This window comes from Podarcis gaigeae (assembly GCF_964106915.1).
Source record: "Podarcis gaigeae genome assembly, chromosome: 11".
Taxonomy (NCBI): domain Eukaryota; kingdom Metazoa; phylum Chordata; class Lepidosauria; order Squamata; family Lacertidae; genus Podarcis; species Podarcis gaigeae.
The window spans coordinates 55847959-55864002 of NC_139687.1; the positions used below are offsets into that span (position 1 = coordinate 55847959).

General features: G+C 46.2%; 1 protein-coding gene across 1 annotated transcript in view; it reads left to right on the top strand.

Annotated features, from left to right (window-relative positions):
- Nucleotides 1–16044, top strand: part of SKOR2 (SKI family transcriptional corepressor 2) — a gene marked incomplete at its 5' end in the record, with an annotated part of 34666 nt that overhangs the window by 16663 nt on the left and 1959 nt on the right. The window contains 4 exons of the mRNA XM_083703788.1: nt 136–201; nt 653–751; nt 9608–9675; nt 14846–14916. Coding sequence (XP_083559914.1) covers nt 136–201; nt 653–751; nt 9608–9675; nt 14846–14908 — 296 coding nt within the window. The 3' untranslated portion in view covers nt 14909–14916. The remainder of the gene's footprint in view (nt 1–135; nt 202–652; nt 752–9607; nt 9676–14845; nt 14917–16044) is intronic.

Consider the following 16044-nt stretch of genomic DNA (forward strand, 5'->3'; position numbering starts at 1 on the left):
TGCCATAAAACCCTTTTTTGTAATATCTCTCCCCACCCCCACAACCATCTGATGAGGATTCAAAATGAACCTCTGTGTCTGATAAGAAGCAGCACACGTGTAAATCAATAACTTTATATTCCTCTCTTCATTAAGGCGAACCCATACAGGAAACCAATTCACCTCATTCTCTGAAAAAGGATGTCGAAAACATGGGAAAAGGTAAAAGAGAGAGAAATTATATATAGATAAATAGCTCCCGATCTATCGTTGCCAAGTGGCCCTTTGTTTTAGCAGCAATACAAAGACAATTGAGGGGATTTTTCTTTTCTTGTCTTTTTTTATTCTCCGCCATATTTTAAGCTTGACAAGTAACATATGAATAATATATGGACCTTTTGTGTGGCTATAATTGAGATTAATGCATATGTATCAATCAATACATGACACTGTACTATAATACTTTAAAATAATATATTGCATTGATTTATATTCATGGATTTCTGCACAAAATCTATCCTGGGCCTAAGCAAGACTTTCCACCATGGACACCCTTAAATTGCCACCACCAACATAGACAAGTCTTTGTAATAATGGATTGTGTGGATAAGCAGACTCTCAAGATTTATTTCAGCTGATTAGTAGAAAAATATCTCCTTTCCTCTTGGTCTAGAAGAACTTCAAAAGGTCTTGTTTGAGCAGATAGACTTGCGGCGGAGGCTAGAACAGGAATTCCAGGTCCTGAAAGGAACTGCCTCTTTCCCTGTATTCAGTAAGAAAAACATTTCTGTTATTAATTTTTCTTACTTTATCTCTGTATGTTTGAGTGTATGTGAATAACGCTCAAGAGCATCGATTAGTACCAGAGGAGGGTGTTACTTTAGGGGCAAATAGGACCATTGCTGTCAACTTACAGCTTTGAAAATAAGGGACCAGCAGCCTCGAAAATAAGGGATCAACAGCCAAAATAAGGGATCAACAATACTTTGATGAAATACATATTTTGTTGCGTGCAAATTGTTTTAGATGCCTATTAGGTCCATAAATTACCATCTAGCATATATTCAACACAAAAAAACAGCAACAATTTGTTGTTGACAGAGGACAGCTGGACATAGAAAGGGCCCCATTACCTTCAGTAGCTTTTTTTAAGGGACATCATCAATAAGGGACAGCAGCGGGACATGGTGCTGGGATAAGGGACTGTCCCACCAAATAAGGGATGATTGACAGCTATGAATAGGACACTGCCCCACCAAGCTCATTCTGCCCTCAAACAGCCTCCTACCTGCCTCGTGTCTTGCCGAATGCAAGGTGGTTTTTAAAAAAAAGAGATTTGAAGGCAATACAAAACCCAAGTGAGTGAGAAGTTTTAAGATTTTATTTTAAACGGAAAGCAATATACACATTACCAAGCAAGCACTTCAAGCTGCCACTTGGAAACCCTCAAGAAGTGGCAAAGTTACTCCCCCAAGTAGTCTCAGGTTGCACAGCCCCACGGCCATCAGTCCGTCCACCAGCTTCTCAGAACTCAGCCCAAAGTCATCTGATTTATAGGTAGCTAACCTGCTAGCCTGCGTGGCTTGCCTGACTGGCTAATGCTACTAGCTACATGCAGATTATTCATTTGCTGCCTCTCCCAGTGCCTCACTTTCTTCAAACAATGTCCAACATCAAAAGAAGGTACCCAGTAATATCACTTCCTTCCAACAGATTAGGGCAGGCTTCCTCAAACTCAGCCCTCCAGATGTTTTGAGACTACAATTCCCATCATCCCTGACCACTGGTCCTGCTAGCTAGGGATCATGGGAGTTGTAGGCCATAAACATCTGGAGGGCCGAGTTTAAGGAAGCCTGGATTAGAGCAGCGGTTCTCAACCTGTGGGTCCCCAGATGTTGTTGGACTACAACTCCCATCATCCCTGAGCTCTGGCCTTGCTAGCTAGGGGTGATGGGAGCTGTGATGGGAAAAGGGGGCTGCTCGTGCGTAAGCGTTTATGTCCTCCAAGCTTTACCATCAGTTCCTAAACTTTCCCAGTTCGAGGAGCCATGGGTGCATGACTACCTCAATCACTGGCAGAATCCGTCAGTGGGCGTTTCCGGAATTTACGCCAACAAGGAAACTCTCCTTCTGGCAGTTCCCTGACATCCACCTCCCCTCCAGGACCCCCCTCACCCCCCATTTCCCCCTCTTCTCTGGGTGGTGAGGCTGGGAACCCCCTGAAAGAATCCTCCTCATCTTCGGATGACTTGAAAACCGCTCTCCACCTACTACTATCCCTTCTTTCCCCATACTCTTCCCCATCTGATTCTTCTTCCTCTTCCTGTCCTGATTCTGGGAACCCCTCGAACTCCTCTTCCTCATCAGTGGTGCTGAAGTGTTCCTCCCAGAACCTAGCCAAGGGCTGGGGCTTCCTTGGGAACTGGCGATGAAACGTTCCTACTAAGACCTCATCCTTGACCGTTTCTGCCGGTAACCAGGTATTTTCGGACTCCGGTTCCCCTTCCCAGGCCACTAAGTATTCCACCTGTTTCCCCTTCCACCGAGAGTCGAGTATTTCTGCTACCTGACTGCTCCACTCCCTCTCTTCTACTTGTGGTGCCGCAGGAACCTCACCTTCACATTCCCCAAATTCTCGCCCCTCCCAGTATGGTGATAGTAATGACCTATGGAATACTGGATGCAGTTTCATGTTGTCTGGCAGCCTGAGTTTAAAGGCCACCGTATTGACCTGCTGTATAACCTCGAAGGGTCCCAGTCGTTTTGACCGCAATTTTTTGCAACCCCCCTTGAACGGTAACCCTTGTGTTGACAACCACACCCGGTCCCCCACCCTTATAGTCTCTCCTTCCCTTCTGCTCCTATCTGCCTGCTTCTTGTATTCTGCCTTGGCCCTATCCAAATTCATTTTGAGCTGTTGGTGTATTGCTTCCATTTCTTCCACAAAATGTTCCGCTGCCGGTACGCTCCATCCTTCCCCTCCTTCCTCTGGAAAGGCCCTGGGGTGACACCCATATTTAGCCAAAAATGGACTCATGCAACCTAAAAACGTGTTTTACAAACAACCTGGCGGTTTCTTCCGCCGTTACCGCATGTGAGCAAGCTATAAAGTGGCACATCTTGGTTAACAGGTCTACCACTACCATTACCGCAGTTTTCCCCTTGGATCTTGGTAAATCCATCATGAAATCTATGGAAACTGCCTCCCATGGCCGTTCAGGTGTGGGTAATGGTTCCAGCAACCCAGCTGGTGCCGCCCTCTCCCCCCTTGCTCGCTGGCAGCGGTCGCACCCCCTTACATACTCTCGTACATCTTCCCTCACCTTGGGCCACCAGAATTGCCTGGTAACTAACCACATTGTTTTGTGTTGCCCAAAGTACCCCGCGGTGGGGCTGTCGTGCAGTTGTTTGAGTACCCTACCCCTCAATTCCCCTTCTGGTATGTACAAGGCCCCCTTGTAGTACAACGCCCCGTTCTTTTCTTCAAACCCCCGGTGATCTCCCCGGCTCTCCTGAGCCCTCTGAGCTTATCTTGGGCGTATTCATCGTTCTCTGTCCCTTCTACCAGTTCTCGTTGCCCCACCAATGCTGCCCCACACACCCAGGGGTCCTCGGGGATGACATGTCTCTCTTCGGGCGCTCCCTCCCCCTCCATATACTCTGGTTTTCGAGAGAGAGCGTCCGCCCTTACGTTCTCTGGTCCCAGTACGTAGCGAATCTCAAAATGGAATTTGGAAAATTCCTGCGCCCATCGCACTTGTCTCTGGTTCAGTACTCTGGCCGTTCGCCAATATTCCAGGTTCTTGTGGTCCGTGCACACCTGGACCTTGTGCTGCGCTCCTATTAGCAGGTGCCGCCATCGTCGAAATGCTTCATAAATGGCGAGCAGTTCCCTGTCGTACACTGTGTAGTTCCTTTCGGATTTATTCAACTTCCGCGAGAAGAAGGCACACGGTCTCCAGTCCGACGCATCCTTCCCTGGCTGGAGCAGAACCGCCCCTACCGCTCGATCTGATGCATCTGTTTCCACCCTCATCGGTTTCTGCAGATCCACGTGCAAGAGCTGTTCTTCAGAAGCGAACGCTTTCTTTAGCTTTTCAAACGCTCACTGCACCTCTTCCGTCCATGCAAATTTCTTCTTACTACTGAGACAATCAGTGATGGGAGCCATTAAGTGGGCAAAGTTTTTGATGAACTTCCGATAGAAGTTTCCAAACCCCAGGAATCTCTGCACGTCCTTCCTGGTTCTGGGTGTCTTCCATTCCAGTACCGCTTGGACCTTGCTAGGATCCATGGCCAATCCCTTGTCTGACAAACGGTACCCCAGGAATTCCACCTCTCTGGTATGGAACTGGCACTTCTCCAGCTTGACCCACAGCTGGTTTGCTTGCAGCCGGCTTAGGACCTCTCGGACATCTCGGACATGCTGCTCTTCATCCTCTGAGTAGACTAACACATCGTCTAAGAAGGCTACACAGTTCTTATAGAGCAAAGGTCCCAGCACGTGATTCATGAATGATTGGAAACAGGCTGAGCCCCCCTGTAGTCCGAAGGGCATAACGAGATACTCAAAGGCCCCCAAGGGGGTGAACATGGTAGTTTTCCATTCATCCCCCTTCCTCATCCGTATCAGGTTATACGCCCCCCTCAGGTCCAGCTTGGTAAAAAAAATTCCCTTCCTCACCCTGGTCAAAATGTCGTCAATCCTGGGCATGGGAAAGGCCACAGGTTCTGACACTGCATTGACGGCCCGGAAGTCCACGACCAGCCTGGGTTTATTAGTGTCTTTTTTGTCCACAAAAAACACTGGGCTGCCCCCCACCACTCTTGACTCCCTGATGAAACCTCATTTCAGGTTCTTGTCTATGAACTCCCTTAACTCCTGCATCTCCCTGTCGGACATGGCGTACAGCTTGCCCACTGGTAGCTGGGCTCCCGGGAGTAGGTTAATTTGACAGTCAAAGGGTCTATGCGGGGGCAGTCTATCTGCTTCCTTCTCACTGAAGACGTCACTCAGGTCGGCGTATTGTCGGGGTATTTCTCCCTTTTCCCCCACCGCCATCCCTGCAAGACTGGCCCTAGCCAGCCCCTGCATTTCTCTTCCCTTGCAGTGCTCTAGGCAATGCACTGACCCAAAAGAGACTGTCTGCTGGTGCCATCCCACTAGTGGGTCATGTAGCGCCAGCCAGCTCATTCCCAAGATGATGGGAGGTCCCGCTAGTGTGGCTACATGAAATGCAATGACTTCCGTGTGCCTTGCCACTCTCATTGTCATAGGGACCGTCTGTTGGTTCACCTCCCCTCCCAGCAGCTCCCTCCCGTCAATTGTTGTCACCTGCAAGGAAGGAATTAAGGGCAGCGTTTGTATTTGGTGCTCTGACGCAAACTCCTTACTCATGAAATTGCAGGAGCTGCCTGAGTCTAAGAGGGCTTTTATCGTGAGTGGATGTCCGTTGGGTAGCTCTAGCAGCACCTCTACGACGAGAGCAGCTCTTGGGGGTTCAGGCTTGGGCACGTTCACTGATCCTTGGCCTGACTGCTGTGCCCTGTCGTTGGCAGCCAGGCGTTAGCTTTTACTTGCTCCTTAACCCCCTCCTCCTCACTCCTAACAGCCCCCACCATTCCTTGCCATCCCTTCCTTTGCGGGCAGACCCTGGCAAAATGTCCTGGCTGTTGGCAAAGGAAACATTTCTTGGCGCTCTTCCCTTCCTTCTTCCGCCCTTCGTTAACATTTGAAGTTCCGTGCGCGCTTGCTCCTCCAATCTCCATCAGTTCCACTGGCGGGGAAGGTTGCGCCGGCATCTCAGGAATGCGGAAATCATTCCAACGCTCTCCTCTCCCTTCCCGCTTCTCCAGCGCTCTCGCCTCCTGGCGCCCACCAATCGCAAGCGCTGCCTTGGTCAGCTGATCCATGGACTCCGGACGGGGCGCGCGGGAAAGTTCATCTTTCACCGCTGGGGCTATGCCTTCTTCAAACAGCATTTGTATCGGGTCCGAAGACAGATCCCACCCCAATTTATGTATAATCATGGTAAACTGTGTCCAATACTCTCGGACGGATTGATTTCCCTGTTTGCACGCCATTAACTGTCTACGTACCACGCCCTGTTCAATCTGGCTGGAAAACATCAAGTCCATCGCACTAAAGAATTTCCTCAAGTCTTTTAAGGCGTCATTCTTATTTGCCATCAGGGGCCTCACCCAATCTTTAGCCCCTCCCTCGTGGTGCCCAATCACAAAAGCCACTCTCAATTCCTCATCGGCAAAGTCATCGTGTTGCAGGTTCAGTGCATACTCCATCTCTGTCTTAAAGGCTTGGTAGTTCCTTGGATCACCCCCAAATTTCTGTACCAACCCCGGTACCTTCCTTGCGATGGGGGTGGGTTTCCCCTGTGCATCCTGCGCCCTCCTTTCCTTGAGCCGCGCCGTTAGCAGTGCCAGCTGGTGCTCCAAAGCTCTGTTTCTCTCCTCCAGAGTTGGTCCCCCTCCAGCTCCTCCTGCTCCTGCGGCTCCAGTTGGGTTGCTCATGATGCCTCTACTTCGCACAAGCAGCGTCAAGGACTGACGGATTGCTGTGATGGGAAAAGGGGGCTGCTCGTGCGTAAGCGTTTATGTCCTCCAAGCTTTACCATCAGTTCCTAAACTTTCCCAGTCCGAGGAGCCATGGGTGCATGACTACCTCAATCGCTGGCAGAATCCGTCAGTGGGCATTTCCAGAATTTACGCCAACATAAGAGTTCCTTGATGGAAACTCTCCTTCTGGATTCTCTGCGTGACATTTTCCTCCGCGGAGTGGGCGTCCCCAGCGGAGGTCCTGAGCCCTCCCCGCTGTTCTCACTGGAAACATCTTGGAGCCATTCCTCCGATTGAGTTTCTGCAGGAACTCTCCCTCTCCCCCTACTGGTTCCTTCCACCGCATCTGAAGGTCTCCTAGCCTCCTTGAGCCCTTCCACCACCTGACTCTCTGATGGCAGTTCCCTGACAGGAGCTGTACTTCAACAACATTTGAGGACCCACAGGTTGAGAAAGGCTGGATTAGAGTATTAAAGTCTGCTCTTCAGCCATCAAAGAGTTTAGAGAGGGGGAAGCAAACAGGAGCAGGAATGATAACCATGTTAGAGCACTAGCTCCTCGAAGTACAATTATCTTCCGGATCAATTGCCCATACACCTGGCTTCTTATCTACAGCCAGTCCAGGGGTGGCGATGGTGGTCTCCTTCCTCCTCCTCAGTCTCAGTCTTGCCTCAGTATTATGGACTGGTTGGACGCAGAGGAATGGTGGGAGGAACCAGGTGGGGAAGCACCAAAGCAAGAAGGCTTAAAGCCCGGGAATTGGTGGTGGGACAACAGTGAGTGGTCAGAGAGAGACGGAGAGAGAAGACTGGGAACAAGAGGTGTTAGAAGCTGAAGAGCTAGCAGGGCTTAAGAGAGCAGGGAGAGTCTATGGCAGAATCAGAGGGAGAAGCTGAAGCAGGGGAGGAGGGAGGCCAAGATGGGTCAAGAGGCATGGGTGCCTCCTCCTCTTGCTATGACAAGCTCCCCTCTGGTCTCCCAGAACCAGAAGAGGCATGAAAAAAAGCAGAGGAGAGGTTGGCTTCATGCAGGCACAGTCTCCGATTGCTTGGAAAAAGTCTTGGAGAGGATGGACTCAAGTGGCTGTGGGGAGGTGGAGACCTTCAGCCTCAGCAACTGATCCATGGGGGCAAGACCTGCTGGGGTTGAGCTGCTGTGCTCATGCCACCAGGTCTGAGCAGATCACGTTCTTGCTAATAAAGAGTTAACTGTAGCTTGAACAGTGTGATTTACTGCCGGCTGACTCCTGACACCCTTGTAGTACTCACCTGGGAAGATGATGGGGACAAAATTGGAATTAGCCATCTCCACCTGTGATTAACTCTGGCTCCACCTACTGTCTGCCTCCCAGCCTTCTCCCCTATCTGTTCCCAGTGGGCACCAGTCACCACCACAGCGGGTACAAAAAATGTTACAGTTTGAGGACTTTACCCCAGCTGAGCTGGGAACCTGCTAGAGGAGCTGAAAGTTCACTGCATCCTACACTGCTCGTCCCAGTGTATCTTGCCATAGGATCGCCACCTTAATTTATACCATACCTTTCTAGTACAAAAAGTACCTAAAAAACCAGAACGACGTAGTTCAAAAGAGAACGTGCAATTTAGAAAAGCAGCAATGTCAAGTGAACAAAACTGAGAACAGTTTAAGAAATGACAACAACAAACAGCTGCAGTTCAAAGAGCCTGGGGAACAAGGCTGGTTTCCAAAGTGCTGTCGTACATTACCTTACCTGCCAGGTAACATTATCATGGCAGCTTGGCATTCAGCCATCTGCATTTCCCCCATGTTTCCTTTTGGTACCACAGTAAAATTTAAGACTTGCCTCCCCTTCATGTAACTAAAGCCCGCAATGAAACCACACGAAACACAATCTGAATGAAAATGGATAGTCATGCGCTGCTGACCAAGGAAGTGGTGGCGATGGCATTTGCCAGCTTGAAGAATGTGTGGTCTTGCTGCACCACAAAGCAGTGGTCAATTTTGCTCCAGATTAAAATAGAACGTAAATACCAGGCTATAAACAACCATGGAGAACTAAGGAGTGGGAACATTTAATGCCAGCTTTATAGTTTTGCAGCCTGGCCCTAGGAGTATTGACTCAGGTCCAAGTCCCATAATTGGCTGGGGCCTACTCCTAGATTAGGATTAAAGGTAAAGGTACCCCTGACATTAGGTCCAGTCACAGACGACTCTGGGTTGTGCGCTCATCTCACTTTACTGGCCGAGGGAGCTGGCGTTTGTCTGCAGACACTTTTTCCGGGTCATGTGGCCAGCATGACTAAGCCACTTCTGGCGAACCAGAGCAGCGCACGCAAACGCCATTTACCTTCCTGCCGGAGTGGTACCTATTTATCTACTTGCACTTTGATGTGCTTTTGAACTGCTAGGTTGGCAGGAGCAGGGACCGACTATGGGAGCTCACCCCGTCGCAGGGATTCGAACTGCTGACCTTCTGATCGGCAAGCCCTAGGCTCTGTGGTTTAGACCACAGCACCACCCACATGCCTTCAGATTAGGATTAAGTGTGGATAAATTTGCATGTACTTACAGCCAGATGCTATATGCATTTACTAAGACAGAGATCCCGCTGTAATTATAAATTCTGTACACATTTACTTGGAAGTAAACCCTATAGAACTTCACAAGGCTTTGTTCCGGACAGATTGTGTTCCCGATCCATCTTACTCAGGTTAGTGTGCAGAGAATTGTGGGTGAAGACGAGCAGAACATTTTAAGTGCAGCTGAAGTTATTTAATAACGGCAGTGTTGTCACCCTGATAGCACAGTGATATTTTCATGCCCTGGAGCGATGAGCTCTGAATTTTCTGTGAGCTTCCAGCATATCAGGGAAAAGCCATGTATGGTGGTAGGTCTATTGGCTATCACCTGTAACATCACTCTGCAGATTGTTCCCACTTGTGCAATCCATCAGAATAAGAAACTTTAATGTTGTGTTTCTTTTCTACTGGTTTGGGGTTTTTTAATTATTATTTTTAAAAATCCTCTTGCCCTGTAATGATTCTTAATGGACCTTCCTTCTTTTGCCCCCATGTAGATAATTTTCAAGACCAGATGAAGCGGGAATTGGCCTACAGAGAAGAAATGGTTCAACAGTTACAAATTGTAAGAGAGTGTTCCCTGCTAAAAAAATGTTAAGCTCTATGTGCTATTGTGGCTTCTTTTCTTTTCCTTTCTTTTCTTTTTAAACTCACTTCATTTTTTGAAATCATCGTCATCGTCATCATTTTATTAGTATGCCGCCTTTCCTTATTTGAAACTATGCTCAAGGCGGCTTACAACACGACAAGATTTACATAATTACCAACATAACAGAAGTCATAAACAATAAATAAAACACATCAAAAAGTACACAAACAAATGGAAACAATTTCCACGTAAACCATAAGCTCTAAAACGAAAGATACAACAATTATATCAATCACAGCAACAAGCTCTCTCAACCTTCCCTGAACAATACTCCAGCCCAAGAATCTGTTCAACAACCTCAGCTTTTGTAGCTGGAGTCAGTCCACACTCCACTCTCCCCGGCCAGATGGAAAAAAGGCCAGGTCTTCCAGGGCTCACAGCCAAGACAGTCTCGTTTAAAACAACACAGATAAAAATTAAAAACAATTTAAAAGCAGCTGCAGTCCTTGTGAAGCCTGTCAGGCCCCACCCCAAGCCAGGTGGAAAGAGGCAAGGGCAAGGTCCTTCAGGCCCCACAGGCAGTCCTCCTCTTAAATAATCTCTTAAGTAAGTTGGAAAGATGGTTAAGAAGGTGGGCGGGCAAGTCATTCGTATAAGAATTTGAGGTGGGCTGAGCATCGGAACCCTGAGACCCCTTCTGTGTGCAAAGCATTCTGATACATGGATAGTGAGCTCCATTCTCCAAGCGTGGAGATCCTTATGTAGCCAAAAGAGCACAAAGCAAAAGAAGAGGAAGGTTCAAATGAGCTCTGGTGGAACCCAAAGCTTTGCAGAAGTTAGAGATTAGATGATAGATGATAGATGATAGATAGATAGATAGATAGATAGATAGATAGATAGATGATAGATAGATAGATAGATAGATGATAGATAGATAGATAGATAGATAGATAGATAGATAGATAGATGATAGAGAGAGAGAGAGAGAGAGAGAGAGATGATAGATAGATATAGATAGATGATAGATAGATAGATAGATAGATAGATAGATAGATAGATAGATGATAGATAGATAGATAGATGATAGATAGATGATAGAGATAGATAGATAGATAGATAGATAGATAGATAGATAGATAGATATAGATAGATAGATAGATAGATAGATAGATGATAGATAGATAGATAGATGATAGAAATAGATAGATGATAGATCATAGAGATAGATAGATAGATAGATAGATAGATAGATAGATGATAGATAGATAGATAGATAGATAGATAGATAGATAGATAGATGATAGATAGATAGATAGATAGATAGATAGATAGATGATATAGATAGATGATAGATGATAGAGATAGATGATAGATAGATGATAGATAGATAGATAGATAGATAGATAGATAGATAGATAGATGATAGATAGATAGATGATAGATGATAGATAGATGATAGATGATAGATAGATAGATGATAGATAGATGATAGATTGATCGATCGATAGAGATAGAGATAGAGATAGAGATAGAGATGATAGATGATAGATGATAGATAGATATAGATAGATATAGATAGATAGATAGATAGATAGATAGATGATAGATAGATAGATAGATAGATAGATAGATGATAGATAGATAGATATAGATAGATATAGATAGATAGATAGATAGATAGATAGATAGATAGATAGATAGATATAGATAGATGATAGATAGATAGATAGATAGATAGATAGATAGATAGATAGATAGATAGATAGATGATAGATAGATAGATAGATAGATAGATAGATAGATAGATAGATAGATGAGAGAAGGGGTGGGGTGGGGACTTAAAACCCAAGGAGAACTGAGCAAGGCCAGTGAGCACAGAATGCTGGTGGAATTTTAGAGTGGGGGAAACTGGAAAAAACACACACATCAGAAGGGTCATAGCTCAGGAGTAGGAGCATCTGCCTTGAATTCAAAGGACCCCAGCATTTCTGGAGTAGAGCTAGGAATGTCCACTGACTGAAACCACGGAGAGTGGTTGCCAATAATTGTAGACAGTGTTGAATCAGTTGGACCACTTGTTTGATCGGCTGCTGAGCTATGGTGCTTCTCAAGTTAAATCAGTAGGTGCAATGCTGATTTGTGCTAGGATGGGGTCATCACCAAGTTGGCGCAACTTGCAGGAGAAGTCTTCGGCAACCCAGAAAGCATAATAAAGTTTACCTTGTAATTCCAAACAGTCTGCTGATGTTGATGGGAACACTTAAGAGCTAGAATTTTCTCTCGGCAACATATCAATCTCCCAGCGCCCCCTTCTGCCTCCACCTTATCACTACACCCTCCAGCAGATGAGGGAGTTTAAAGCATGCAATTAAAAAAAAACAACCCTGGATCAATAAGGTTTCATTTTCAGCTTTTGTCCACCGTGGACTTGTAAAGATTCTTTTTTACGATTTCCTGAGCAACTGACTTCCTTGGCTTCCCCAATAATTGGGAAATTGGCAAGACAGTCTCTCTTCTCCCCTGTACATCCTTTGCCACAGGAAATTGTATGCTCTCAAACTAAAGCAGGCAATGAACATAAGGTGAGGCTGTATATGAGGACGGCTTCTTGCAAGGAACAATCTCTTCCTATGTGGTGTAGCAGTTAGAGTGTTGGGCTGAGAGCTGGGAGACCAGGGTTCAAATCCCTTTGCAGCCACAAGTTTCAAGTGTGGCCCTAAGCTCAGACACTGTCTCTCAGCCTTACCTGACAGGGTTGTTGTGAAGACAACATTGGGAAGTGGAGAACCACGGAACACCTTGAGCTCATTGGAGACAAAGGTGGATTTTATTGTCATTTGACTGTGTATGTTTTGGGGAGCATGGATTCCTTGAGGGTGCAGTTCAGAACATGGTTAAAGGTAAAGGGACCCCTGACCATTTGGTCCAGTCGTGGCCAACTCGGATTGTGGCACTCATCTTGCTTTATTGGCCGAGGGAGCCAGTGTAGAGCTTCCAGGTCATGTGGCCAGCATGACTAAGCAGCTTCTGGCAAACCAGAGGAGCGCACGTAAACGCCGTTTACCTTCCTGCCGGAGTGGTACCTATTTATCTACTTGCACTCTGACGTGCTTTCGAACTGCTAGGTTGGCAGGAGGAGGGACCAAGCAACGGGAGCTCACCCCGTCGCAGGGATTCAAACTGCCGACCTTCTGATCAGCAAGCCCTAGGCTCTGTGGTTTAACCCACTGAGCCACCCGCGTTCCTCAGAACATGGTTACGAGGGAGTAAATCCCAGAGGGAGTGGAATAATGACTGACAACTGGGCGGAGTTAGTGTGAGTGACAGGTAGAAAGTGCAAGATGGAAAAAGAGCAGTTGAAAGGGAGGAAGTGGTTGAGAGAGACAGAGAGAGGAGGGAATGAGATCATTGAGAAAAAGAGAATGAAAGTATATGTAAAGGTTAGTTATAATAGGTCAGAATTCCATATAAAATGACTACTTATTGTGGATGTTAAATATTTATCTATGTTTTAACCACCCAGGCCCAAAGTTGCTATTTCCATTGGAAAGAAAGCTCCCAGTGATGCCAATGGGAGCTTTTTCTCTATATATGTAATCCAAAAAGCAGCTTTGAGGAGAATTTTTTCTTCGGAACTGTGGCAGTGGATGCGGAAGGGCCGAACTCTCCCTTCCCACTCACCACAGACCCCACCAGGTCCTTCTACACCTGCTAGCTTGGCTCTTAAAATAAACTAAATACACTAGTGCAGTGTTTCCCAACCTTGAGCCTCCAGCTGTTTTTGAACTACAATTCCCATCATCCCTGACCACTGGTCTTGCTGGCTAGGGAGTTGTAGTCCAAAAAACAGCTGGAGGCCCAAGGTTGGGAAACACTGCACTAGAGCATATGATGCAACTTGCAGACTGACTGAACATCCAATCACAGGGGAAATAGATATATTGATGATGAAAGTGAAGCAGAGCCCTTTTTTGGAAAGGTGGAATAGATGTGGGAGAGAGGGGCTTGATCAGGGGGCTTTGGTTTACGATTTGGGGTGTAGTAGTAATAGTAATAGTAGTAGTAGTAGTAGTAGTAGTAGTAGTAGTAGTAATTCTATTCTTTATGCCCTAGCCACTCTGGGCAGCTTCTAACACATATGAAAACATAATAAAACATTTAACATTGAAAACTTTGCTTTTGGTTTTGTCTGTGAAATATTGGGAGATGCAATAGTCGCAGCAGATTCTGTCTCTCCCCTCACGTCTCCACGGGCGAAGTGGAATTTCCCAAGGGGATTTTAGGTGTGAGCACAGGGAGACACACTTTCACAAGAACACACAGCGGGGTCTGAGATGCTCCACAGGCCACCAGGTGTCCATGGAGACCGTTCTAGAGACATGGGGTGGTATCCAGCTAACGTTTACTGAGAGTAGACCCGCTGAAATTAACGGCCCTAAGTTAGCCATGCCCACTAATCTCAATGAGCTCACTCTGGGTAAAAGGGCACATTCACAGCACACATTGAAAGCACTATGGTACCACAGTTGTGGCTTCCCCCAAGGAATTATGGGGGCTGAAGTTGTTAGGAGACCCCTGTTCCTTTCCTACAGCTATAATTCCCCAGAGTTGTTTGTCAATCAATCCCTTTTCCTGGGGAACTCTTAATTTTGGAAAGCTAGATTTTTCTACTTCAGAGAACTTTTTCTTTCTTCCCCTGAGGTAGAAGTGACAATTTGGTCTACTAATTCATCCCACACATGTTCCCACTCAATATTGTTAGTTAGGTTTGGTTTTTAGCAATTACTTCCTTGTAAATTGTTTAGTTTGCTTTCGTTGTGTCAAGTGTCCCACAGCAAGGAAGAACGTGACGTTTGAAGCTGATGTCTCTGTGTGGAGCTCAGGTGACCCACCAATTCCCTGGGTCTTCTTTAAGCTGGGAGCAAGCCCCATCGATTCAGTGGGGCTTGCTTCTGAGAAACGATGCATAGAAGTGTGCTGTGAGAAAGCCACTCTTTTTTCCCTTAACATACTCTGTATTACGCTGACGAAAAGACTTGCCTGCCTTACAGGGCTCCTGTAAGAATCACCTGGGAAGCATCTGGCTTTGCTTTGATTTAAAGTCCTGTCTCATCCTCACATAAAGGCATTTTCTATCCCTTTGCAGATCCCCTATGCAGCAAGCTTGATCAGGAAAGAAAAACTCGGCACGCATCTCAGCAAAAGCTAAAGGGCAAGGTGAGTGGTAGTCTAGAGTGGGCTGAGGCTGTGTGCCCAACACACATTTAAGCGGCACACAAAACACTACCAAACCATTCTATGTTCTAAATCTTATATTAATAATCCAAAAATTGAGAGAATGAGATACAAGATCTACTACAAAAGCCACAAACAGAAAACTCATTCAAATTGTCTCCAAAAGGAAGATTTAGTCTGTAACGTTCCTTTAGCCAGGCTCCTGTAGATATTAACAAAGGTAAGTTTGATCAAACAAAGTGTCGGCTATGTTATGCTCAAGGTTGACACTTCAATATCTACAGGAGCCTAGTTGGTTACACTAGCATGCATGGCTAAAGGGTTAATCTGCCATGCTGATTCTGAAAAATGTCAGAAAAACTACAATTGATCCGAATGCCATAAACTAGTGTGCAACCTTCTGAGTCCACCAAAACTCTTTTATCAAACCTGATGTTCAACAAACTGGGAAGGGAGGATGAGGAAAAGGGCTGGCTTGATAATGTGGTCAAAAATGCCTTTTTGTCATAAAACCTTAGGAGGGACATGGCATGGGAATTGTCATGAAGAGCATCTTCATGTCAGAACTGACCACTGCACTGTGGATGTTAAATTCACTGCATGAACTTCATAACCTCTATTCTTGCTAGTTCTTAAAACAAGGGAAACAAGTTATCTAGGAATGCTTAGATGGACAAGTCGAAATAACTTACAGCTGCTCCCCAAGAACACAACCAAAAATTCAGAGCTTAGCTAGGTCCCACCACTGAGCCAATGTTTTGGAGGCGCCATCCCTTTCTGCTTGATTCTGCCCGTCCCCTTGGTCACTTCTTCCCTCCATGCATGTGAGTGTGGGGACACCCACACACTTTGCTTTTCCATAGGTCACCTCTGTGCCTTTTTAGGATTCAAAGGTATCCCTTGAAACATTTTCTGCACCAGAAAAGAATTCCACTAGGGTGCAAGGACAGCTATGAGTTCATTTGATCGCAGTTTATAGCACAATTCAGCATCCTGAATTAACCCACAGCATCATGTTGTGTCAACATAGCTGCACTGGAGCCCTTTGAAATAAACATCGCACACTAAATTGGCGTGTAATTCAGAATTAGCTGGATATGTGCCAAAGTA